The following is a 23,877-nucleotide window of genomic DNA, read 5'->3' as shown; positions in this document are numbered from 1 at the left end:
TGCCATACTTCTTTCAGCCTCAATATGGTCTGTACTGCCCTAGACTGGGCTATAGGTAAAGGTAAAGGTTTTCCCCAAACATGAAGTCTAGTTGTGTCCAACTCTGGGGTTTGGTGCTCATCTCAATTTCTAAGCTGAAGAGCCAGCGTTGTCCATAGACGCCTCCAAGGTCACATGGCCATAGGCATGACTGCATGGAGCGCCGTTTTCTTCCTGCCGGAGCGGTACCTATTGATCTACTCACATTTGCATGTTTTCGAACTGCTAGGTTGGCAGAAGCTAACCTAGCTAACCCTGCTCCCCGGATTTGAACCGGCGACTTTTCGGTCAGCAAGTTCAGCAGCTCAGTTGTTTAACCCACTGCGCCACCGGGGGCTCCTACTCAGCTATACTGGGCCCATAACCCTTGTTGAGCAAATGGGCTTATTAACAAAAGACCCTCCTCATATCCGTATAGCGGAGTAACCTATTAGCAGCAGCGTGAGCCAGCACAAGTAGCCTAAAATGATGAAAGAACAAAAACACACAGACCAATTGTAGTAAAACAATGTGGTTGTACTATTTACAAAAACAAGGTTTCCATCACACAATGTTCTTTATACTTCTTTATACCTGTTTTCAAAACCTAAATAAAATGCATCCTAATCTTGCAGGTTTAAATCATCTCCTGGATGAAAACCGAATTCAAGATTTATCTCTACTATATCAGTTGTTCAGTAGAGTGAAAAATGGCGTGCAAGCTCTTTTGCAGCAGTGGATCGAATACATAAAGGTACTAGCGCATGACTTAATTTTGGGGGAGACATTTTGAATATATTGGGGCAGGAATACGTGTGGATAGGAAGACATATACATCCTAAAAGAGAATGTTTCAGTTGACTTCATATTCTGATTCCAGAAAATAATTATAAATTCAATCCCTGTCTATCTCTCTCCTCAAATGTTACCATTTGCAATGTTTTTACTGTTACTCTACCTTTCCTTTTTCATATTTAAAGAGTCAAAGGTGCTCTAAAATTGATCATGACGGCTTTCACAAGGTTGAAGAAAAAGTTGCCTTTGGAACATACAGTGGTTTAATCTTCAAATATTATTATTCAAAACGTTGTGGTAACATATTACAGAGTTTTGAGAGTTTGATTTTTTTGCATTTGGCATCTAGAGACTGTATTTCTTTTTCTCTGTGTTGTTTTGCTCTTGGGTGTAAAATATCAAAAGAATGATATAACGTTGGTAACTATTTTCATGGGCTTGGCCCCTATTTAAAGTTTGTGACCTGTGTGCTCACAAAGCTGTGTGCTGTTCATTTAAGTTCTCTGGGGCATCAACCTGATTGCATTGGAACAGTGTTTGCCAACCTGTGGTCCGTGAACCACCAGTGGTCCACAAGGACTGAAATATGGTCCTCACTATTACTACACCATTGCAACGAGAGCGACTGGTCTTGTGAATCCCTCTTATAGTGCTGAGACTTATTAAATATGGTTTTCTGTGGATTAGTAGATGGCAACTACTGGATGATTTGTGTTGTGTATCAAAAACTAGAGCTGATGCGGTCCATCCAATGCAGTTTTCTGAATCAGCACCTCAAATAACCAAACTGAATCTAAAGTTGACCAAAAACTAAATCACAACCTTGTTGGTACTAATGTTGGAGAGAGGTCCATGGACAAAGTGGTTTGTGGACAAAGTTGTCCCTGATCAAGTGGTCCCTGGTCCCAGTGGTCCCTGGACAAAATGGTCCCTGGTCTAAGTGGTCCCTTGACAAAGTTGTCCCTGATCAAGTAGTCCCTGGTCTAAGTGGTTCCTGGTCAAAGTGGTCCCTGGTCTAAGTGGTTCCTAGTCCAAGTGGTCCCTGGACAAAATGATCCTTGGTCAAGTGGTCCCTGGTCTAAGTGGTCCCTTGACAAAGTGGCCCTGGTCTAAGTGGTCCCTGGTCCAAGTGGTCCCTGGACAGAATGGTCCCTGGTCTAAGTGGTCCCTTGACAAAGTGGTCCCTGATCCAAGTGATCCCTGGTCTAAGTGGTTCCTGGTGCAAGTGGTTCCTGATGCAAGTGTTCCCTGGTCAAAAAAAGGATGGGAACCACTGCTTTAGAAGTTATATTTCTATTTTTCCAGGCATTTGGCAGCACGATTGTGATTAATCCGGAGAAAGACAAAACGATGGTCCAAGAGCTGCTAGACTTCAAAGATAAAGTTGACCATATAATTGACGTTTGCTTTTTGAAGAATGAGAAATTTGTCAATGCCATGAAAGAAGCCTTTGAAACCTTCATCAACAAAAGACCAAATAAGCCTGCTGAACTCATAGGTATGCATTTCGTTATGGCAGTCTTTCCCAGATGGGGTCTCCAGTAGAACCATACCTGTAGCAAAATTTGAAAAAAATATGTTCCTGGTTTGAAAATGTTATTTCCTGTTTAATTCTGTGGTCCTTACTTTGGAAGTAGTTGCTCTACTCCAGGAACTTTGTTTTTGTGCCTGCCACAAACTAGGTTAAATTGGTTGGGACTCAATGATGAAAAACTATAGCAAAATGTGTTGCAAGATGTCCGCAAAAACAAAGTTTTTGCAGTGTAATAAACTTTTCCCATGTTTTTCTGATAGAACCAATTAGGAAATGACAGGAACACAAATAGTGTTACATAGCGCAATTCAATTTGCATGATGCAGCTTTGCATGCTCATTATCTGAATTGGGCCCAGCCCAAAGCAAAGCATTTAGGAGCAAGGAAGAGAACTAGACAAAGAGTTGTCTACTCTGTTTATTAAAAATAGAATGGAGTACAAGGCTGGCCTAATATATATAATATGCTGTTAAAGACATATGTGTACGAATCCCATGATTTCCTTTCTGTTTTGTCTCCCTCGCTGCCCCAAAGCTAAGTACGTGGATTCAAAGCTTCGTGCTGGAAACAAAGAAGCTACCGACGAAGAGCTTGAAAAGATGCTGGATAAAATTATGATTATATTTAGGTTTATCTATGGTAAGAGCCGGACTTTCACCGTCACGTTACGCAGCCGCAATGTGAGCAAAATTAGTTTCAGCCAAGCTCAGTCATTTTAATTTGTCATTGGCGCTCTCCCTTTTGCTGACATGTGGGTTATTTGCTCTTAACATGGGTTATTTAAATCTTTATTGTTGTTATTATTATTATAAACACAACAAGATGAGTCCACAGCAGACACTCTGGCCGTTGAATTGGATCACACGTCGGACACTTCCCAAGTGTCTAGGACTGTGTGATGTATCGGCGAATAATGCATGCAGATCCCAGTAAGGTGACCTTCTGCAGCTGGCAGATGGTAATTTTGTCAGCCCCGATTGTGTTTAAGTGCAGGCCAAGGTCTTGAGGCACTGCACCCGGTGTGCTGATCATCACTGGGACCACCTTGACTGGCTTGTGCCAGAGTCTTTGCAGTTCGATCTTTAAATCCTCATATTGTGTCAGCTTTTCCAGTTGTTTCTCTTCAATCCTGCTGTCACCTAGGATTGCAACATCAACAATCCATACTTTGTTTTTTAACGCGATTGTGGGGTCAGGAGTATGATGCTCCAAAACTCTCTCAGTCTGAATCCAGAAGTCCCAGAGGAGTTTGGCGTGTTCATTCTCTGTAACTCTTTGTGGCACAAGTTCCAATGAATCATCTGAGCAATGGTGTTGTGCCTCTGCTTGTAGTCTGTCTGCACAATCTTCTTGTTGTTATTATTATTATTTATTCAGATAACATGCATTATTTAACTTATCTTAACCCACCAGAACCCCTTGGTACTGGGAATGGCAAAGTGGAGGCTCTCGTGCCTGTTCATATTGCATATTTGTGATAAAGGTAGTTGTAATATGACAACATATTCCCTGGCCCTGTTATAGGCCCATATTTCTCAGGAATTGGCAAACTACCAGGAAGTAGAATGTGTACCATCCACACCGGACGAGCAGCTAATTCTATCAGGAAACTATTTGCTCTTCGTGTTGTAGAAGGCTTTCATGGCTGGAATCACTGGGTTGCGGTGAGTTTTTCGGGCTGTATGGTCATATTCTAGAAGCATTCTCTCCTGATGTTTCACCCACATCTATGGCAGGCATCCTCAGAGGTTGAGGGGTCTGTTGGAAACTGAGTATCTGCAAAGCCATTAAATGCTAATCAGGGTAGCAAATTGATTTATTTATTTACAACATTTATATGTCGCCCTTCTAACCCTGAAGGGGACTCAGAGCGGGTTACAAGATATATATGCATACAATATAAGTAAATTATCAGTATTAAATATTACTATATTGTACTATACCATTATATTTTAATATTATTAGTCATATAAATATATAATTATAATATATTAGTATTATATTGCATCACATTATAATATTATAAATATTATATGTATATACAATATATTATAGTACATTATATTATATTATTAGAATAGCACAGTTTGCTATTCTAAACAGTCACAAATTGCAACAGTCACTCGTGCCACAAGCACAAGTGACCCTGTCCTATCCTGGACAGTCTTTCTCCTACCCTGGACAGTCCATAGAAATATAAACCTCACTTACTCAGTTTCCAACAGAACCCTCAACTTCTGAGGATGCCTGCCATAGATGTGGGTGAAATGTCAGGAGAGAATGCTTCTGGAACATGGCCAGACAGCCTGGAAAACTCCTTCTGGTTGGGGGTGCTATTGGGTTTCCTGTAAGGTGGCTTCATATAACAATTGCAGTTGAGTTTTGCAATAATAAGGCTTGTTATAAAAACCAGTCTTCTCTCCTCTACAGGGAAAGATGTTTTCGAAGCCTTTTACAAAAAGGATCTAGCAAAACGGCTACTAGTAGGCAAAAGTGCCTCCGTCGATGCTGAGAAATCCATGCTGTCGAAACTCAAACACGGTAAGGTTTGTTGGGTTGTTGAAAGTTTTTTGGGCTGTCTGGCCATGTTCGAGAAGCATTCTCTCCTGACGTTTCACCCACATCTGTAGCAAGCATCCTCAGAGATTGTGAAGTCTATTGGAAACTAGGCAAGTGGGGTTTATATATCTGTGGAATTATGTTCAGAATGGGAGAAAGAAGTCTTGTCTGCTTGAGGCAAGTGTGAATGTTGCCAATGGCCACCTTGATTAGCATTTAATGGCCTAGCAGTTTCCGGGTGTGCCTGGGGGAATCCTTTGTTGGGAGGTGGTTAGCTGTCCCTGACTGTTTCCTGTCTGGAGTTCCCCTGTTTTTGAGTGTTGTTCTTTATTTACTGTTATGATTTTAGAGGGTTTTTTTAAATACTGGTAGCCAGATTTTGTTCATTTTCATGGTTTCTTTCTTTCTGTTAAAAGGTTTGTTGTTTGATCCTGGGTGCCTTTACTGTGTAGATGCGTGTGTACATACACCTTTAGCCAGTCCTGGAATATAAGCCCTCAAATATTCTTTACTCATTATGTTACATTTTTCCTGCAAGAGGATTAAACCTGTGTAGGAAAAAAGGGGGAATTTCTAATCCATCCTTGCAAAATCTCCAGAATTTTCTTTTGAAAGGGATTGCTGTTTGTATCAACAAATTGCTGTTTGAAGAATTATGCAGATTGTGTAATTGGTTGCTAGTGGAGAGGGGACTGCTGCCTCCCAAATCTGTACTAACATGTTGTGCAGGTCTAGAGTTCACCAGGTGTTGACAAATCTCGATAATTTGGCCGATGTTGTTTTCGCTTCAGTCGGAATCCTAATGTAGCCATATTTATTTATTTATAATCATGTTTTGTTGATGACACACACTCTAAACCAGGCCTGGGCAAACTTGGGCCTTCCAGGTGTTTTGGACTCCAACTCCCACAATTCCTAACAGCCTACCGGCTGTTAGGAATTGTGGGAGTTGGAGTCCAAAACACCTGGAGGGCCCAAGTTTGCCCAGGCCTGCTGTGAACCTTCTCTTGGTGACGTAAATCTGAGTGAAATTTCAATACAACTATTGTTTTATAGAATGTGGAGCTGCTTTTACCAGCAAACTTGAAGGAATGTTTAAAGACATGGAGCTTTCGAAAGACATCATGATACAGTTTAAACAGGTACGGGCACAACGTCTACTGTTATTGTTCCATTCCCATGCCACTTCTGCATGATCCTCCAGCTAAATCTGATTCATATCAGCCTGAGCTTCCTTGGAAACAAGCAGAATATAACCAGGGAAGGGGTAAATAATGAAATAATGTCATTATTATTATTATTATTATTATTATTATTATTATTTGAAACACAACAAGATGAGTCCACAGCAGATATTATTATTATTATTATTATTAACAGCAGACATCATCATTACTATTATTATTATTATTATTATTACTACTACTACTAGCCGTCCCCTGCCACGCATTGCTGTGGTCCACTCTGTGTATATGTGTTTTGTGTGTATATATGTGTGTGTGTATATTTGTGTATGTGTATGTGTGTGTTTGCTTATATATATGTGGTTTTGTGCATGCGTTGTAATGTGTATATGTGTGTGTGTGTGTGTCTATATATATACATAAATGTAATGTTCGTTTGTGGGATTAACATAACTCAAAAACCACTGAAAAACACAGCAGAAGAGATTTCAAAAGCAAAAAAAAAATACATTACAATGCATGCACAAAACCACATTTATATCTAGGGAAGTCATGCTCCCCATGCTCTATTCCGCTTTGGTTAGACCACATCTGGAATATTGTGTCCAATTCTGGGCACCACAATTGAAGAGAGATATTGACAAGCTGGAATGTGTCCAGAGGAGGGCGACTCAAATGATCAAGGGTCTGGAGAACAAGCCCTATGAGGAGCGGCTTAAGGAGCTGGGCATGTTTAGCCTGAAGAAGAGAAGGCTGAGAGGAGATATGATAGCCATGTATAAATATGTGAGAGGAAGCTACAGGGAGGAGGGAGCAAGTTTGTTTTCTGCTTCCCTGGAGACTAGGATGCAATGGAACAATGGCTTCAAACTCCAAGAAAGGAGATTCCATCTGAACATGAGGAAGAACTTCCTGACTGTGAGAGCCGTTCAGCAGTGGAACTCTCTGCCCCGGAGTGTGGTGGAGGCTGGATGGCCATCTGTCAGGGGTGATTTGAATGCAATATGCCTGCTTCTTGGCAGAATGGGGTTGGACTGGATGATGGCCCATGAGGTCCCTTCCAACTCTTTGATTCTAGGATTCTACCTGAACATGAGGAAGAACTTGATTCTACATTGTAATGTATTTAAATTATATTATTATGTAACCCCTGCCACGCGTTGCTGTGGCCCAGTCTGTGTATATGTGTTTTGTGTGTGTATATATATGTGTGTGTGTGTTTGTGTTTACATATGTGGTTTTGCAGATGCGTTGTAATGTATTTTTCATTTTACGGCTCTTTAAGTCTCTTCTGCTGTGTTTTTCAGTGTTTTTAAGAGTGACTTGTTGGCCTGAGAGGTGTTGGCCTGAGAGGTGTCTTGTTGGCCTGAGAGGTGTCTTGTGTTCAAATTTGGTGTCAATTCGTCCAGTGGTTTTTGAATTATGTTAATCCCACAAACAAACATTACATTTTTATTTATATAGATTTTAATTCTGGTTATTTGTGCGATATGTAAGCCGCCTTGAGACCCCTTCGGGGTAAAGAAGGTGGGATATAAATAAGGTAAATAAATAAATAAACAACATGTATTTATACCCCCCTTTTTTTCTCTCTCTCCAAAGCAACTAACATTAAAAGCATTTCAACACAATTCAAAATCCAGAAATAACACTAACATTAAAATAGATTTAAACATCAATAGTATCCATTAAAAATTAACAGTTAAAATCCATAAAACTGATTAAAATCTTATTCAAAGCTAAAGCTGTAGCTTGTTTGCACCTCTGTATGATCATTTCCTTTGTCTCTGATTCTGCTTTGCAGTATATGCAAAACCAGAATGTACCTGGCAACATTGAACTCACCGTGAATATCTTGACAATGGGCTACTGGCCAACCTACGTGCCTATGGAAGTTCACCTGCCAGCAGAGGTAAGATAGCAGCTTCATAGCCACCTCCTTGTTCTGTTCCTGGTTTGAAAGTGTTATTTCCTGTTTAATTCTGCAATCCTTACTTTGAAAGTAGTTATTCTACTCCAGAAACTTCATTCTTGTGGCTGCCGCAAACTAGGGTGAATTGGTTGAGATAGTCATTGAAAAACAAGAGCAAAATGTGCTATGGCAGGATGTCCTTCCCACAAAGACAATGTTTTGGCAGTTTAATCAACCTTTCCCCATGTCTTTATGATAGAACCAATTAGGAAATGACATTTATAACCCGGGGGGGGGGGGGGGGATTGTGTTACATAGTGGAATCAAACACAACAAAGTGTGCCTTCACTGAATGAATGAACAATAATTCCCTGATCTGACCAATTCCTGCAAATGCCCTCGAAAGCACTTTATTTCACCTTTTAGTGCAATCAAACCCTATATTACCCTCCGGACCCCCTGTCCAGATACATTGCACTGCCATCTCACCCAGTGTTTTTAATATTTTAATCTATTAGATTGGCCCTGTCCAATCTGTGTTTTAAATGTTGTGATTTTATATTGTTAATGTGTTATTTATAATGGTTTTTGTTTTGTATTTTTTTTTTTTACATTTTATTGCTGTATTCTGTTTATATTGATGTATTGTTTTACTGGGCTTGGCCTCATGTAAGCCGCCCCGAGTCCCCTTTGGGGAAATGGTGGTGTCTAAATAAAGTTAAAATATTAAAATAATATCTTAATAATAAAAAAGAGGATAAATTTGCCCTTCCAATCATAGAATCATCATCCAATCTTTTTAACTAATGGTTATAGCCACATTTTACTGATTCCATGTCGTAGAGCTTCCTTTTGTTAATTTTATATATATGGTTTTATTTAAACATGTTATTGATTTTCTATGTTGATGTATCACATTTTAAGTGTGTATGGCACCACTGTGTGCTACTTTGTAAGCCGCCCCAAGTCCCTATGGGAGATGATGGCGGGGTATAAATAAAGTCTATTTATTATTTTACTGACACAAAAGCACAGTATGTCACAGCAAACGAGATCTCTATGCTGGATTTCGTATCACAAAATTACAAGTCGAACCCTTCCCAAGCATCTAGGACTGTGTGATGTATTTCTGAATGATGCGCGCAGATCCAAGTCAGGTGGCCTCTTGCAGTTGACAGATTGTGATTTTGTCCATGTTGATTGTTTTCAAATGCCGACTGAGATCTTTTGGCATGGCACCAGTGTGCCAATGACCACTGGGCCCACCTGTACTGGTTTATGCCAGAGCCTTTTCAGTTCGATTTTGAGGTCTTGATAGCGGCTGAGTTTTTCCTGTTGTTCTTCCTCAATGCGACCGTCACCTGGAATGGCGACATCCATAATCCAGACTTCTTTCTTTTCCACAGTCGTGATGCCTGGTGTCTTGTGTTCCAAAACTTGGTCAGTCTGGATTTGAAAGTCCCACAGTATTTTTTCATGTTCATTTTCCACGACCTTTGCGGGTTTATGATCCTACCAATTCTTTGCTGCTGGCAGGTGGTCCTTGTGACATAAGTTCCAGTGAATCATCTGGGCCACAGAGTTGTGCCTCTGTTTGTAGTCCGTCTGTGCAATTTTCTTGCAACAGCTGAGGAGTTGGTCCATGGTTTCCTCCGCTTCCTTGCACAGTCTGCATTTTGGGTCATCCACTGATTTTTCGATCCTGGCCTTAATTGTATTGGTTTTGTTGGCTTGCTCCTGGGCTGCAAGAACCAGGTCTTCTTCTGTCTCCTTCTTCAGGGTTCCATTTGTGAGCCATCACCAGGTCTTCTCCTCGTCAACTGTTCCTTCAATCTTCTCAAGGAACTGCCCATGCAAGGCTTTGTTGTGCCAGCTGTCAGCTCTGGTTTGGAGTGCAGTTTTCTTGTACTGGTTCTTTGTCTGTTGTGCTTTGAGAAGTTTCCAATTATTGACTTCAATTAAAGCAGGTTCTTGGCTTTCCTTGACATCTTCTGCCAGGGCATCGTGTTGTTCTTCTTCGACTGCTTGTTTGACTTGTAAAAGTCCTCTGCCACCAGACTTTCTAGGCAGATAGAGCTGGTCAACATCACTGTGAGGATGTAATGAATTCTGAATGGTCATGAGTTTTCTTGTTTTTCTGTCCAAATTGTCCAGTTCTGCCTGTGTCCAGTTTATGATGCCAGCAGTGTATCTTATGACAGGTATGGCCCAGGTGTTGATGGCCTTGATGGTGTTGCCTCCATTGAGCTTGCTTTTGAGAATTTTTCTGACCCTTTGAATGTATTCTTTGCTCTCCACAGTTTTCACTTCTTTGTGTTTGATGTTGTCCTGCTGTAGCATGCCCAGATATTTATAGGCCTCTGGCTGGTGACACTTGATCGCTTGGCCATTGGGCATATTTATGCCCTCACTTTCCATGATTTTTTCCTCCTTCTTCAGTGCCACTGTTGAACATTTGTCCAAACCAAACTCCATGTTGATATCTGTGCTAAAGATTCGAACAGTGTTAGTCAGAGACTGGATTTCAGTTTTGGTTTTTCCATACAGGTCATCCATGTATTTATTATTATTATTATTATTATTATTATTATTATTATTGATTGCCGGAAAATGCCTGAAAATGCACTATGAAACTATTCAAATGGAGAAACAAGTCGAACATAGGGAAGAAAATGACAATTAGTTTATATGTTTGAAACCAAGTTCCTTTTTTCTCTCCTCTTTAGATGGTCAAGCTCCAGGAGATCTTTAAAACATTTTATCTAGGAAAACACAGTGGCAGAAAACTTCAGTGGCAATCAACATTAGGACACTGTGTACTCAAAGCAGAATTTAAAGAGGTAAGGTGTGCTTTCTTGGTTGGTTTTTCACAAGTGGATTTGCAGCTGTCTACTTCACTCTGCGTACAGATATTTTCTTTGTATAGCTGTGCTTCACATATTCAGAGTCATGACAGCCATGTATTTTGCATTATTTTATTATATTCTTATGTTTTATTTATTTTATTGCGATGTTTGTTTTGTGTTTTGGTTTCATTTTGTTGTAATGCATTTCTGGGCTTGGTCTCATGTAAGCCGCCCCGAGTCCCTTTTGGGGAGATGGTGGTGGGGTATAAATAAAGTTTATTATTATTAGAAACACAACAAGATGAGTCCACAGCAAACATGGTCATTCTGCTGGCTAATGTATTGGATCACACATCAGATACTTCCCAAGTGTCTAGGACTATGTGATTTATTATTATTATTATTATTATTATTATTATTATTATTATTATTATTATTGGAAACACAACAAGATGAGTCCACAGCAAACATGGTCACTCTGCTGGCTGTTGTATTGGATCACACGTTGGACACTTCCCAAGTGTCTAGGACTATGTGATGTATCGGCGAATAATGCGTGCAGATCCCAGTAAGGTGGCTTTTTACAGCTGACAGATTGTAATTTTGTCAGCGCCAATTGTGTTTAAGTGCAGGCCAAGGTCTTTAGGCACTGTGCCCAGTGTGCCAATCACCACTGGGACCCCACTGACTGGCTTGTGCCAGAGTCTTTGCAGTTCGATTTTTAAATCCTCGTATCGTGTCAGCTTTTCCAGTTGTTTCTGTGCAATCCTGCTGTCATCTGGGATTGCAACATCCACAATCCATATTTTGTTTTTTAACACGATCGTGAGGTCAAGAGTCTTGTGCTCCAAAACTCTGTCTGTCTGAATCCGGAAGTCCCAGAGGAGTTTGGCGTGTTCATTCTCTGCAACTTTTTTCCGGCTTGTGATCCCACCAGTTCTTTGTCACAGGCAGATGGTCTTTGTGGCACAAATTCCAATGAATCATCTGAGCAAGGGTGTTGTTCCTCTGCTTGGAGTCTGTCTGCGCAACTGCATAACGGTGTTATGCCTCTGTTTGTAGTCTGCTGCGCAACGGTGTAGTCTGTCTGCGCAACTGCATAACGGTGTTATGCCTCTGCTTGTAGTCTGTCTGCGCAATCTTCTTGCAGCAGCTGAGGAAACAACAAAAATTTATTGTTTACCCGACAGGGCAAAAAAGAGCTGCAAGTGTCTTTGTTCCAGACTCTAGTGCTGCTTATGTTTAATGAAGGCGAAGAATTCAGTTTGGAAGAAGTCAAGCAAGCCACTGGAATAGGTCAGTCTTCACTCCTGCTTGTGGCTTCCAAGCATGGGCAAACTTTGGCCCTCCCTCCAGGTGTTTTGGACTCCAACTCCCACAATTCCTGACAGGGCCAAAGTTGGCCCGTGCCTGCGTTGATGAGTCAAATCCTAATCTTCCTTTCTCCATTGCAGAAGACGGAGAGCTGCGGCGGACGCTTCAGTCGTTAGCCTGCGGCAAGGCCAGAGTGCTGACAAAAAGCCCCAAAGGCAAAGACGTGGAAGATGGCGACAAATTTACCTGCAACGATGACTTCCGACACAAGCTCTTCCGGATAAAAATCAACCAGATTCAGATGAAAGAAACGGTATCTTGTCTTTTCTTCACTTACCATAAGTATTCTCGCATTCCTAAAAAACATGCTGGTCCGCATCTCATTTTAGTAGTGTGAATAATCTGGAAAATTTTGATATGTCAAGGGTAGTGTTGATGAATTGCTTAAGCCTTCTGACTCTTACAGCAAAGAGAGCTTGTTCCCCTACCACGTCATTAATTCCGTGCAAGTGTGGAGTTATTATGGCAGTTTATTTATCTCCACATTTTGATTAATCCCACCCAGAGGAGAGCTTTGGCTACTGCAAGATGTAATGCATTGCCATCAGCTCTTTTGGATGGTTCCCAACCTGTGAGTCCCCAGATATTTTGGCCTTCAACTCCCAGAAACCCTAGCAACTGATAAAACTGGCTGGGATTTCTGAGAGCTGTAGGCCAAAACTCCTGGAGACCCAGGTTGAGAAGCACTGGGTTAAACCCTTGTGCCAGCAGGACTAAAGACCGACAGGTCAGAGTTTTGAATTCGGGAAAAGCACGGATGAGCTCCCTTTGTCAGCTCCAGCTCCCCATGCGAGGACATGAGAGAAGCCTCCGACAAGGATAGTAAAACATCAAAAACATCCGGGCAACATCCTCTGAGCATCATCCTTGCAGACAGCCAATTCTCTCGCACCAGAAGCGACTTGCAGTTTCTCAAGTCACTCAATGCAGTTTCTCAAGTCACACAAATGCAGAGGATCGGTTTGAACCCTTCCTTGTTCTTTTTACTCTACATACTCCTGTTCAAGTCAACAGCTGCTCAAAATTAATCCATTCACTTTTTCACTGCCCCAGATATTTATTTTGTTTATTTACAGCATTTATATTCCGCCCTTCCCATCCCGAAGGGGACTCGGAGCAGATCACAGAATATATACTCAGCAGACATTCAATGCCATTAGACAGACAGGACAAAAAAAACCCAGATAGATGTGGTTTGTTTCCCAACTTCGGTGTCCTGGAGGTTGTACTCAATTCGGGCCACAAGGGGGTGCTGTTGCTCCATCGTCTATGATGCAGACTTCCTCCTTCCTTTGATTGCCCGCATTTTCTGGTACTTCCTTTTTCCGGTGCCGTAAAATACCTCCCCACTTAAGCAATGCCTAATGTCTCTACTCACACCTCACAGATGTTTTCGAACTGCTTAGGTGGACAGTGAGCTGGGCTGAAAGTCGGGTGCTCACCCCAACCTGGGCTTCGCATTGCCAACCTTTCGATCGATGTGATCTTATTTCTGCTGGTGATTAACCAGCTGTGCTACAGCCCGGCTAATACAACTAATGCGTGTCCTATTTTTCCTACCTTTGCAGGTAGAGGAACAAGCCAGCACTACGGAAAGGGTGTTCCAGGACCGGCAATACCAAATCGACGCAGCCATCGTGAGAATCATGAAGATGCGCAAGACGCTGAGCCACAATCTGCTGGTATCGGAAGTATATAACCAGCTAAAATTCCCAGTAAAGGTAGGACGCAATATTACATGTAGTAATATTACATGTAATATAAAATATATAATTATTATATTGTATTATTATTAGTATTGTACTGTATTACAATATTATGATCAATATTATATGTACATACAATGCATTATGATTATTAGCATAGCACAATATTAGTATTATGTATTACTATATTGTACTATATACTGCAATATTACTATCAATATTACATGTAATATATAATATACAATTATTATACTGTATTATTGTTAGTTTTGTATTATATTATAATACTATTATCAATCTTATTATATTGTATTATTATTAGTATTATATTGTATTGCAGTATTATGATCAATATTATATGTCCATACAATGTATTATAATTATTAGCATAGAACAAATTAGTATTATATATTACTATATTGTACTATATTCCACAATATTACTGTCAATATTACATGTAATATATAATATACAATTATTATACTGTATTATTGTTAGTTTTATATTGTATTACATTATAATTCTATTATTAATATTATATGTATATACAATATATTATATTATTATCACAGCACAATATTAGTATTATATATTACTATATTCTCCAATATCACTATACTGAAATATTATTAGTAATATTACATGTAATATGAAATACAAAATTATTATATTGTATTATTAGTAATATATTGTATTACAATGTGATGATCAATATTATATGTACATACAATGTATTATTATTAGCATAACACAAATTAGTATTGTATTATTATTAGTATTGTATTGTATTGTATTACATTATAATTATATTATTAATATTATATGCATATACAATATATTATATTATTAGCACAGCACAATATTATATTGTGAACTGCTAGGTTGGCAGGAGCTAGAACTAACAGCGGGACCTCACCATGACCCACAGCTTTGAACTGCCAACCTTTTGGTCAGCAGATTCAACAGTTTAACCTGTTGGACTACTACAGGGCCTTGGAATTCCCAAAAAACAGGGGAATTCGAGACAGGAGACAATCAGGGCCAGCTAACACCTCCCAACAAATGATCCCCCAGACAGGAAGCAGCCTGTCTTTGAAGCTGCACAGCCATTCAATGCTAATCAAGGTGGCCAATTGCAACATCCACACTTGCCTCCAACAGACAAGAGTTCTTTCTCCCACCCTGGATATATATAAGCCCCACTTGCCTAGTTTCCAACAGAACTCACAACCTCTTAGGATGCCTGCCATAGATGTGGGGAAAATGTCAGGAGACGATGCTTCTGGGACATGGCCAGACAGCCTGGAAAACTCACAGCAACCCAGTGATTCTGGCCATGAAAACTTTCGACAACACGGAGATACTACATTTTTAAAATAGCCTGCCGCTGAACGAGCAGCATTTTGTTGTGTCAAAATATGTCAACGTTGCTGACTTTCTGCCTTGCTTTGCAGCCTGCTGACCTTAAGAAGAGAATAGAATCGTTAATTGACAGAGACTACATGGAACGAGACAAGGAAAACCCCAACCAGTATAACTACATTGCATAAATATACAACCAGCCTTTTTTTGTTGTTTTGTTTTGTTTTTTTTCTTTTTCTGCACACTCGATGTCCTTCCTCCTTGGTTGCCGGTGGAGAAGCCACCCGTTGATCCCATTCAATTAACCCCCTTTTTCCCCCTACTACCAGTGACTGAAATGAAAAGCAGCGTAATGGGGGAAAGGGGGTGACGTAAGCAAGCGAACTTTTCTCAATGGCCATAACGTGCCCATTGAAGGAGTAGTATTTACATTTTGAGAAGAATGCTGTTGAACTCTTTGCATGACACTTGGGATGGTGTGCAGAAAAACCATAAGGAAGTTTCCAGTCTTTGGGGGAAATGGACTTCAAGCGAGGCCTTTCTTTAGCAGACAGAACAACAACAAAGGGGTAAAAACATACCTTTTTTTTTACTTTTGTTAAAAGTAGCCTTTTTACAAATGCTTAAACTGCATGCAAACGATTTCCTGTTTGGAATTAATTGGATTTGTGGATCAAATAGCGAACGAGAAGCCAAGCTCATAATCTGTGGATTCATAAAACAGTTTGCAGCTCTCAGAAAGAAAATTGCCATTCATAGAGGTGGTTCTCAACAACAAGCTTGTTCCCCTACCACGTCATTAATTCCGTGCAAGTGTGGAGTTATTGTGGCAGCTTATTATCTCCACATTTTGATTAATCCCACCCAGAGGAGAGCTTTGGCCACTGCAAGATGTAATGCGTTGCCATCAGCTCTTTTGGATGGCTCTCAACCTGTGAATCCCCAGATGTTTTGGCCCTCGACTCCCAGAAATCCTAGGAACTGATAAAACTGGCTGGGATTTCTGGGAGTTGGAGACCAAAACACCAGGGGACCCACAGGATGAGAACCGGTAATGTTTAAGGCTGTGGTTCTCAACCTGTGAGTCCCCAGATATTTTGGCCTCCGCTCCCAGAAACAGCTGGTAAACTACCTGGGATTTCGGGGAATTGGAGGCCAAAACACCTGGGGATCCACATAATGAGAACCGGTAAAAGTTTAAGGCTGTGGTTCTCAACCTGTGGGTCCCCAAATATTTTGGGCTCCGACTTCCAGAAACAGCTGGTAAACTAGCTGAGATTTCTGGGAATTGGAGGTCAAAACACCTGGGGACCCACAGGATGAGAACCACTGCAACCTAAGGTGACGTAAGCATTCATTGGTGGTCACCGAAAGTCCTTTGATTGGTGCTGCAAAGCCCATCATAAAAAGCGTAGCGTTTAGATCACCAATATAGGCCCCTCGTCTTCAAATGTAAATACTTGGAAAATAAAATGAGTGTTTGAAAGTTGCCATCAGGGCCCTTCCTTCCTTCCGTTTTTCTATCGTTTGCAAAGAAATGAAATTTTGGATTTCCTTTTCTGTCACAACACTACAAAACAGTAATTCTCAACCTGTGGGTCCCCAAATGTTTTGGCCTTCAACTCCCAGAAATCCTAACAGCTGGGATTTTTGGGAGTTGGAGGCCAAAACACCCACACGTTGAGAATCTACTACAAAAGCCTGCCCTTGATGAAGTTTCCCCCTTCTAATTCTCTGTGATTTCCGCTTCTATTGCAAGGAAAAGCTGGATGTTCATGGAGACGCTTGTTTCAAGTCTTTGCAGGCTCAGCCAGCTTTGCAGCCCACTCATATTTGCAGGTTGTTGCTGAAGTGACTTAGTTAATATCCTAAAGTTTGTGCTTTAAGAGGCGTTCCTTGCACCAGCTTGCCAAATCCTCTTTAAAGAATGTAGAGAGGACCATCCTCTCCAACCACGTGCTTCCCTTCAAAGACACCAGAGCAGTGGTTCTCAACCTGTGAGTCTCCAGATTTCTTGGCCTTCAACTCCCAGAAATCCCAACTAGTTTGTTATGATTTTTGGGAGTTGAAGACCAAAACATTTGGGGACCCTCAAGTTGAGAACCACTGCACCAGAGAATTGCAAAACATTGCAAGATCCGACTTCGTGAAAAATTCAGGGCTTGAGAATCTCTGCCTATTTTTTTCCTTGTTGTCGCTCTTTTTTTACTTTCCCTAAATCTATAAACAGTTCATCTTTTCCTTGGTAGGTTTTAGAGATGTTCCTGCCATCGTATATTACGTTGTGCGTGTTTATGCCTCAAAACCTCCTTTGCTCGGTGTTGCTTTAATTGGAACCACTTCACCAGAGAATTGCAAAACATTGCAAGATCCCACTTTGCAAACACTGCAGCGCTTGGGAATCTCTGCCTATGTTTTTCCTTGTTGTCCCTCTCTTTTTACTTTCCCTAAATCTATAAACAGCTCATTTTTTTTCCTTGGTAGGTTTTAGAGATGTTCCTGCCATCGTATATTACGTTGTGCGTGCTTATGCCTCAGAACCTCCTTTGCTCAGTGTTGCTTTAATGGGAACCACTGCACCAGAGAATTGCAAAACGTTGCAAGATCCCACTTTGCAAACACTGCAGCGCTTGGGAATCCCTGCCTCGTTTTTCCTTGTTGTCTCTTTCTTTTTAATTTCCCTAAATCTATAATCAGTGCATCCAGCTGCATTTCCTACGTTTTTGGAATTAAAATCCCCAAAATGAAGTGTTTTGGAGCAAATAATGCAGCTGTGCCAAGGGGAAAATGTCGAAAAATGTAACATGTGCATGTAGAGTGAAAACATTTCAACTCTTAACGGAGGACAAGAGCCAAGGACAGGGACTTTCAAAATGGATTTGGGCCGTAACAGGAACTGTTTACAGCAAGATCCTTTTGAGAAAATGTCCTTAAGGTTTTGCACAATGGCAGTTCAGATCATCCCATGGAGTTCCTCTATTTCTGAAGGAGAATATTAGAGTTTGGTTGAGTTCATGATGGAAAAGGCTATTGCTGGGTTGCTGTTCATTTTCTGGGTTGTACGGCCATGTTGCAGAAGCGTTCTCTCCTGACGTTTTGCCTCCATCTATGGCAGGCATCTCCATAGAGACCGGCGAAACATCAGGATGCCTGCCATAGATGCAGGCGAAACATCAGGAGAGAATGCTTCTGCAACATGGCCATACAGCCAGGAAAATTCACAACAAACCATTGATTCTGGGCACGAAAGCCTTCAACAATACAAAGGCTATTGCGTTGGCGACCTCTTAATTTCCTGATTGAGCATTCTATCAAATTGGTGTTAGCCATACTCTCCAGCAATTCTTTGCTGGGATCACGTGCCTGCTTTATTGAGCCATACAGATATGTATAATAGATGATTGATAGACAAACACACCTTTCTTGGACTGTGACCCTCGTGTCAGGCCATAGGTTTTCCAAAACCCGCCCTCCGTTGCATGCAGTTTATAGCAGACTCCTTTAGAAGAAAAACTGCAAATTTATTATAATATAGTTTGGGGTGTGTTGTGTTTTTTTTTTTTTAACAAAAAGAAAAACTTCCTATACAAAAACACTGTTTTTTTCCCCTTCTTTTGGGTGATTTAAAATGAATTTCAGAAAGCGTCCGTTTGGTTCCGAAACGAGCGGCGAAAGCGTTGTACAAACTTGTTTCTGTTCGATAGCTTAACACAAAAAGGTGCCAAAGTACAGAGAGTGGATTGAAACGAAGCGTAGGCCATTGTTCAGTGAGAGCGGTGCTTTTGCCTTCTTCTTTCTTTTTGTTTTGGGTCCTTCCGATGCTCCTTTTATGCGTTGCGCATTTCCGTGTGTGTGATCTACGTGTGTCCTGGTCTCTGCACCTCTCCAAGGCCAACCATCATTTGTTTCTGTGCATTTGAGGACACCACTTTGGGGTTTTATTTTCCCTAAATAGAATAGGGAAAGCATCAGTTTCAAAAGTTCCAAGAGTCCAGCAGCATTCGAAAATGTAATATACTGTTTTTGTATAAAGACGTTCTTCAGAAGAGTATCTTTGAAGCTGGAAGGAAGCGACGGAAAGGGGGAAATAAGGCCCTGCTCCTTTCCGGGCACCGTTTTTTAAAATGGGCCGCTTAAAAGAGTTTTACTGGTTTGTGGTGGGAACGTTCTGCTGGCCCAATGGGGCATAGGTCAGCATTGCGTCGTTCCATGCAACAACAACAAAAACACAAAACAAAACAAAAAAAAGTTAAAAGTAGGTCAAATGTTTCTTAAGAATTGGATTGGGTACAGAGAGTCTCTTCTTTGGTAAATAATGTAAATACATGTCCTTTAAAAAAAAAGAGTGAGTCTGTTATCTAGGTATTTTGTGTCATTTAATAAATAATAAACAGTTTTCGTGTTGCTAAACTCTTCATTTTGGTCGTGCCGGGCGTGGCGTGTGTGATTGTGAAAAGGCCCTCTTTGGAATGCTTGTTGTTATTATTATTATTATATTTATTTATTAAAGGTAAAGGTTTCCCCATGACATTAAGTCAAGTCATGTCCAACTGTGGTGCTCATCTCAATTTCTAAGCTGAAGAGCCAGCGTTGTCCATAGACACCTCCTAGGTCATGTGGCCAGCATAACTGCATGGAGCACCATTACCTTCTCACAGAAGCGGTACCTATTGATCTACTCACATTTGCATGTTTTTGAACTGCTAGATTGGCAGAAGCTGGAGCTAATGATGGGAACTCTGTCCTGCGATTTGAACTGCTGACCTTTTGGTCAGCAAGTTCAGCTTAGCAGTATAATACGCTGCACCACTGTGGCCCCAATATATGCCCCAATCCTGACTGTGAGAGCCGTTCAGCAGTGGAACTCTCTGCCCCGGAGTGTGGTAGAGGCTCCTTCTTTGGAAGCTTTTAAACAGAGGCTGGATGGCCATCTGTCAGGGGTGATTTGAATGCAATATTCCTGCTTCTTGGCAGAATGGGGTTGGACTGGATGGCCCATGAGGTCTCTTCCAACTCTTTGATTCTATGATTCTATAATATAATATAAATATACAACAATATAATATAATATATATAAAGGTAATATATTATATTGTTGTATATTTCTATAATAATTTCTATAATATAATATAAATATACAACAATATATTATAATATATATAAAGGTAATATATTATATTATATTGTTGTATATTTATATATTATAGAATCAAAGAGTTGGAAGAGACCTCACAGGCCATCCATATAATAATATAACGGTATAATAGGATAGCCGGTGTTATCCATAGACGTCTCCAAGGTCATGTGGCCAGCATGACTGCGTGGAGTGCCATTACCTTCCCGCAAAAGTGGTACCTATTGATCCACTCACATTTCCATGTTTTTGAACGGCTAGGTTGGCAGAAGCTGGGCCTAACAGTGGAAGCTCACCAGCAAGTTGGAGCCCCCAGTGGCACAATGAGTTAAACCCTTGTGCCGGTAGGACTGATCTACCGACAGGTTGGCAGTTCGAATCCACATGCCCGGCTCCTGAAGCCGCTCCTCATGGGGCTTGTTCTCCAGACCCTTGATCATTTGAGTCGCCCTCCTCTGGACACATTCCATCTTAGCATCAACATCTCCCTTCAGTGGTGGTGCCCAGAATTGGACACAGTATTCCAGGTGATTCCAAGGTTATCATTCTAAACCTCTACTAGACATTCCAAACTCCAAACTTCATTTTAGTCAAGCCTGGTGTGTGTTCCGTGTACATCTTGGTGTGTGGAACGTGAAAAAGCTCTCTTTGGCATGCTTGGTGTTGTATTTATTTATAAAAGGTAAAGGTTTCCCCTTGATATTAAGTCCAGTTGTGTCTGACTCTGGGACTCCGGTGCTCATCTCCATTTCTAAGCCAAAGAGCCGGCGTTGTCCATAGACGCCTCCAACGTTATGTGTCCAGCTCCTACATTGGAGAAAGGAGAGGGCAAAACAGCAGCCACAGCCCTTTGTGACTCAGCAGCCTTGTTGTATTGAGGTCACAGAGCGGTTCAGAGCAGAAAATGGTAATCCGGAAAGAGGATCAAGCCCATTGGAAAGGCTTTTCTCCTCCCGGGCTTCCGAGACTGTTCATTACTCCAAATGGAGCAAAAAAGTGGCCGCAAACAGCCGGTCCTTCCTTTCTGTTGCTCTTCTCTTTAGTACAATCTCACAAACAATAAAGCCTGGGTCTCCGCAGCCATATGAATGCAGTCTGAACTGTGTTATGATTGTTAGTGTGGATCCAAACATGGTTCCTCTGCTCCCATGTTTGGTAGGAAAACCTACACGATGCAACATGAGTTTTGTTCCTGGCTCATCAATGCCATTTCCTAATTGGTTCTATCATAAAATTATGAGAAAAGTTTGTTTCTGCAAGAGGGAGGGACATCATCCTGCAGCACATTATATTACAATTGCAATATTATAGTTGCATAATTATTATACCATTATAATAAATAAATTAATTAATATAATATGAGGTTTGGTCCTGGGTCATCAATGCCATTTCCTAATTGGTTCTATCATAAAACTATGGGAAAAGTTTGATTAATCTGCAAAAAAAACTTGGTTTTTGCAAGAAGGAGGGACATCATCCAATATTATAGTAATTATCATTATAATAATATAATTAATTAATATAATACGAGTTTTGTTCCCAGGTCATCAATGTCATTTCCTAATTGGTTCTATCATAAAATTATGAGAAAAGTTTTATTAATCTACAAAAAATCTTTGTTTCTGCAAGAGGGAGGGACATCATCCTGCAGGACATTATATTACAATTCCAGTATTATATTATAACTGTATAATTATCATTATAGTAATATAATAAATGTAATATAATATGAGTTTTGTTCCTGGGTCATCAATGCCATTTCCTAATTGGTTCTATCATAAAATTATGAGAAAATTTTGTTTCTGCAAGAGGGAGGGACATCATCCTGCAGCACATTATATTACAATTCCAATATTATATTGTAATTGTATAATTATCATTATAATAATATAATAAATATAATATGAGTTTTGTTCCTGGGTCATCAATGCCATTTCCTAATTGGTTGTATCATAAAATTATGGGGAAAGTTTATTAAACTGCAAAACAACAACAACAACATTTTCTCATAATTTTATGATAGAACCAGTTAGGAAATGGCCTTGATGACCCAGGAACAAAACTCATATTATATTAATTATATTATTATATTTTTATGGTGTATATAATATAATTACAATATAATATTGTAAATGTAATATAATGTGCTGCAGGATGATGTCCCTCCCTCTTGCAGCACATTATATTACAATTGCAATATTATATTATAATTGTATAATTATTATACCATTATAATAATATAAAATAATTAATTAATATAATACGAGGTTTGTTCCTGGGTCAACAATGTCACTTCCTAATTAGTTCTATCATAAAAAATATGGGGAAAGTTTTATTAAACTCCAAAAAAATTGGTTTCTGCAAGAGGGAGGGACATCATCCTGCAGCACATTATATTACAATTACAATATTATATTATAATTATATAAACCATAAAAATATAATAATATAATTAATATGAGTTTTTTCCTGGCTTGTCAATGCCATTTCCTAATTGGTTCTATCATAAAATTGTGAGAAAATTTTGTTTCTGCAAGAGGGAGGGACGTCATCCTGCAGCACATTATATTACAATTCCAATATTATATTATTATTATATTATAATTACAATATTATGTTATAATTATATTATATATACCATTAAAATATAATAATATAATTAATATAATACAAGTTTTGTTCCTGGGTTTTCAATGCCATTTCCTAATTGGTTCTATCATAAAATTATGGGGAAAGTTTATTTAACTGCAAAAAAACTGTATTTCTGCAAGAGGGAGGGACATCATCCTGCAGCACATTATATTACAATTCCAAGATTATATTATAATGGTATAATTATCATTATACCATTATAATAATCTAATTAATTAATATAATTAAAATTTTAATAATTTATTATTATTATTATTATTATTATTTTGTTCCAGAGTTATCCATGATTTTTGCTAATTCGTGCTTTCATAAAAACATGGGGGAAAGTTGATATTATAATGGTATAATTATCACTATACCATTATAATAATAAAATTAATTAATATAATTAATATAAAATTAATTACTCCAGCAAAGGATCACCGCCTTGTCGGGGCGCTGGAGCTTGAGCACCTCAATGATGTCATGAGCGAAACCGTGAAGGGCCACCCAAGACGGGACGGTTGTGGCAGAGAGGTCAGACCAAGCGTGATCCCTGGGGAAGGCAACGGCAAACCACCCCAGTATCCTTGCCAAGAAAACTAAATGGACCAGTACAACCAGAGATATGTCGGTATGCCATTGGAAGATGGGACTCCCAGGTCGGAAGATGGCCAAAATGCTACTGGGGAGGAGCAGAGGATAAGTTCAACTAGCCCCAGATGTGATGACGCAGCTAGCTCAAAGCCGAAAGGAAGGCTAGCGGCCGACGGTACTGGAGGCGAACGACGAATCCGATGCTCTAAAGATCAACACACCATA

At 40.0% G+C, this 23,877-nt stretch overlaps 1 protein-coding gene across 2 annotated transcripts in view; it reads left to right on the top strand.

Moving 5' to 3' along the window:
- Window positions 1-16,069, top strand: part of CUL4B (cullin 4B) — a 34,312-nt gene extending 18,243 nt beyond the window's left edge. For both annotated transcript variants that reach the window (XM_060756412.2, XM_060756411.2), the window contains exons 10-20: window positions 654-772; window positions 2,119-2,311; window positions 2,882-2,986; window positions 4,778-4,888; window positions 5,963-6,048; window positions 7,895-8,002; window positions 10,729-10,842; window positions 12,039-12,144; window positions 12,303-12,475; window positions 13,791-13,943; window positions 15,383-16,069. In XM_060756412.2, coding sequence (XP_060612395.2) covers window positions 654-772; window positions 2,119-2,311; window positions 2,882-2,986; window positions 4,778-4,888; window positions 5,963-6,048; window positions 7,895-8,002; window positions 10,729-10,842; window positions 12,039-12,144; window positions 12,303-12,475; window positions 13,791-13,943; window positions 15,383-15,478 — 1,364 coding nt within the window. In that variant the 3' untranslated portion in view covers window positions 15,479-16,069. The remainder of the gene's footprint in view (window positions 1-653; window positions 773-2,118; window positions 2,312-2,881; window positions 2,987-4,777; window positions 4,889-5,962; window positions 6,049-7,894; window positions 8,003-10,728; window positions 10,843-12,038; window positions 12,145-12,302; window positions 12,476-13,790; window positions 13,944-15,382) is intronic.
- The last annotated feature ends 7,808 nt before the right edge of the window (window positions 16,070-23,877 follow it).

The sequence above is a fragment of the Anolis sagrei genome, chromosome 10, assembly GCF_037176765.1.
Source record: "Anolis sagrei isolate rAnoSag1 chromosome 10, rAnoSag1.mat, whole genome shotgun sequence".
Taxonomy (NCBI): Eukaryota; Metazoa; Chordata; class Lepidosauria; order Squamata; family Dactyloidae; genus Anolis; species Anolis sagrei.
The sequence above is the reverse complement of the archived record's forward strand: the minus strand, read 5'-3'. Positions and strand labels throughout refer to the sequence as shown.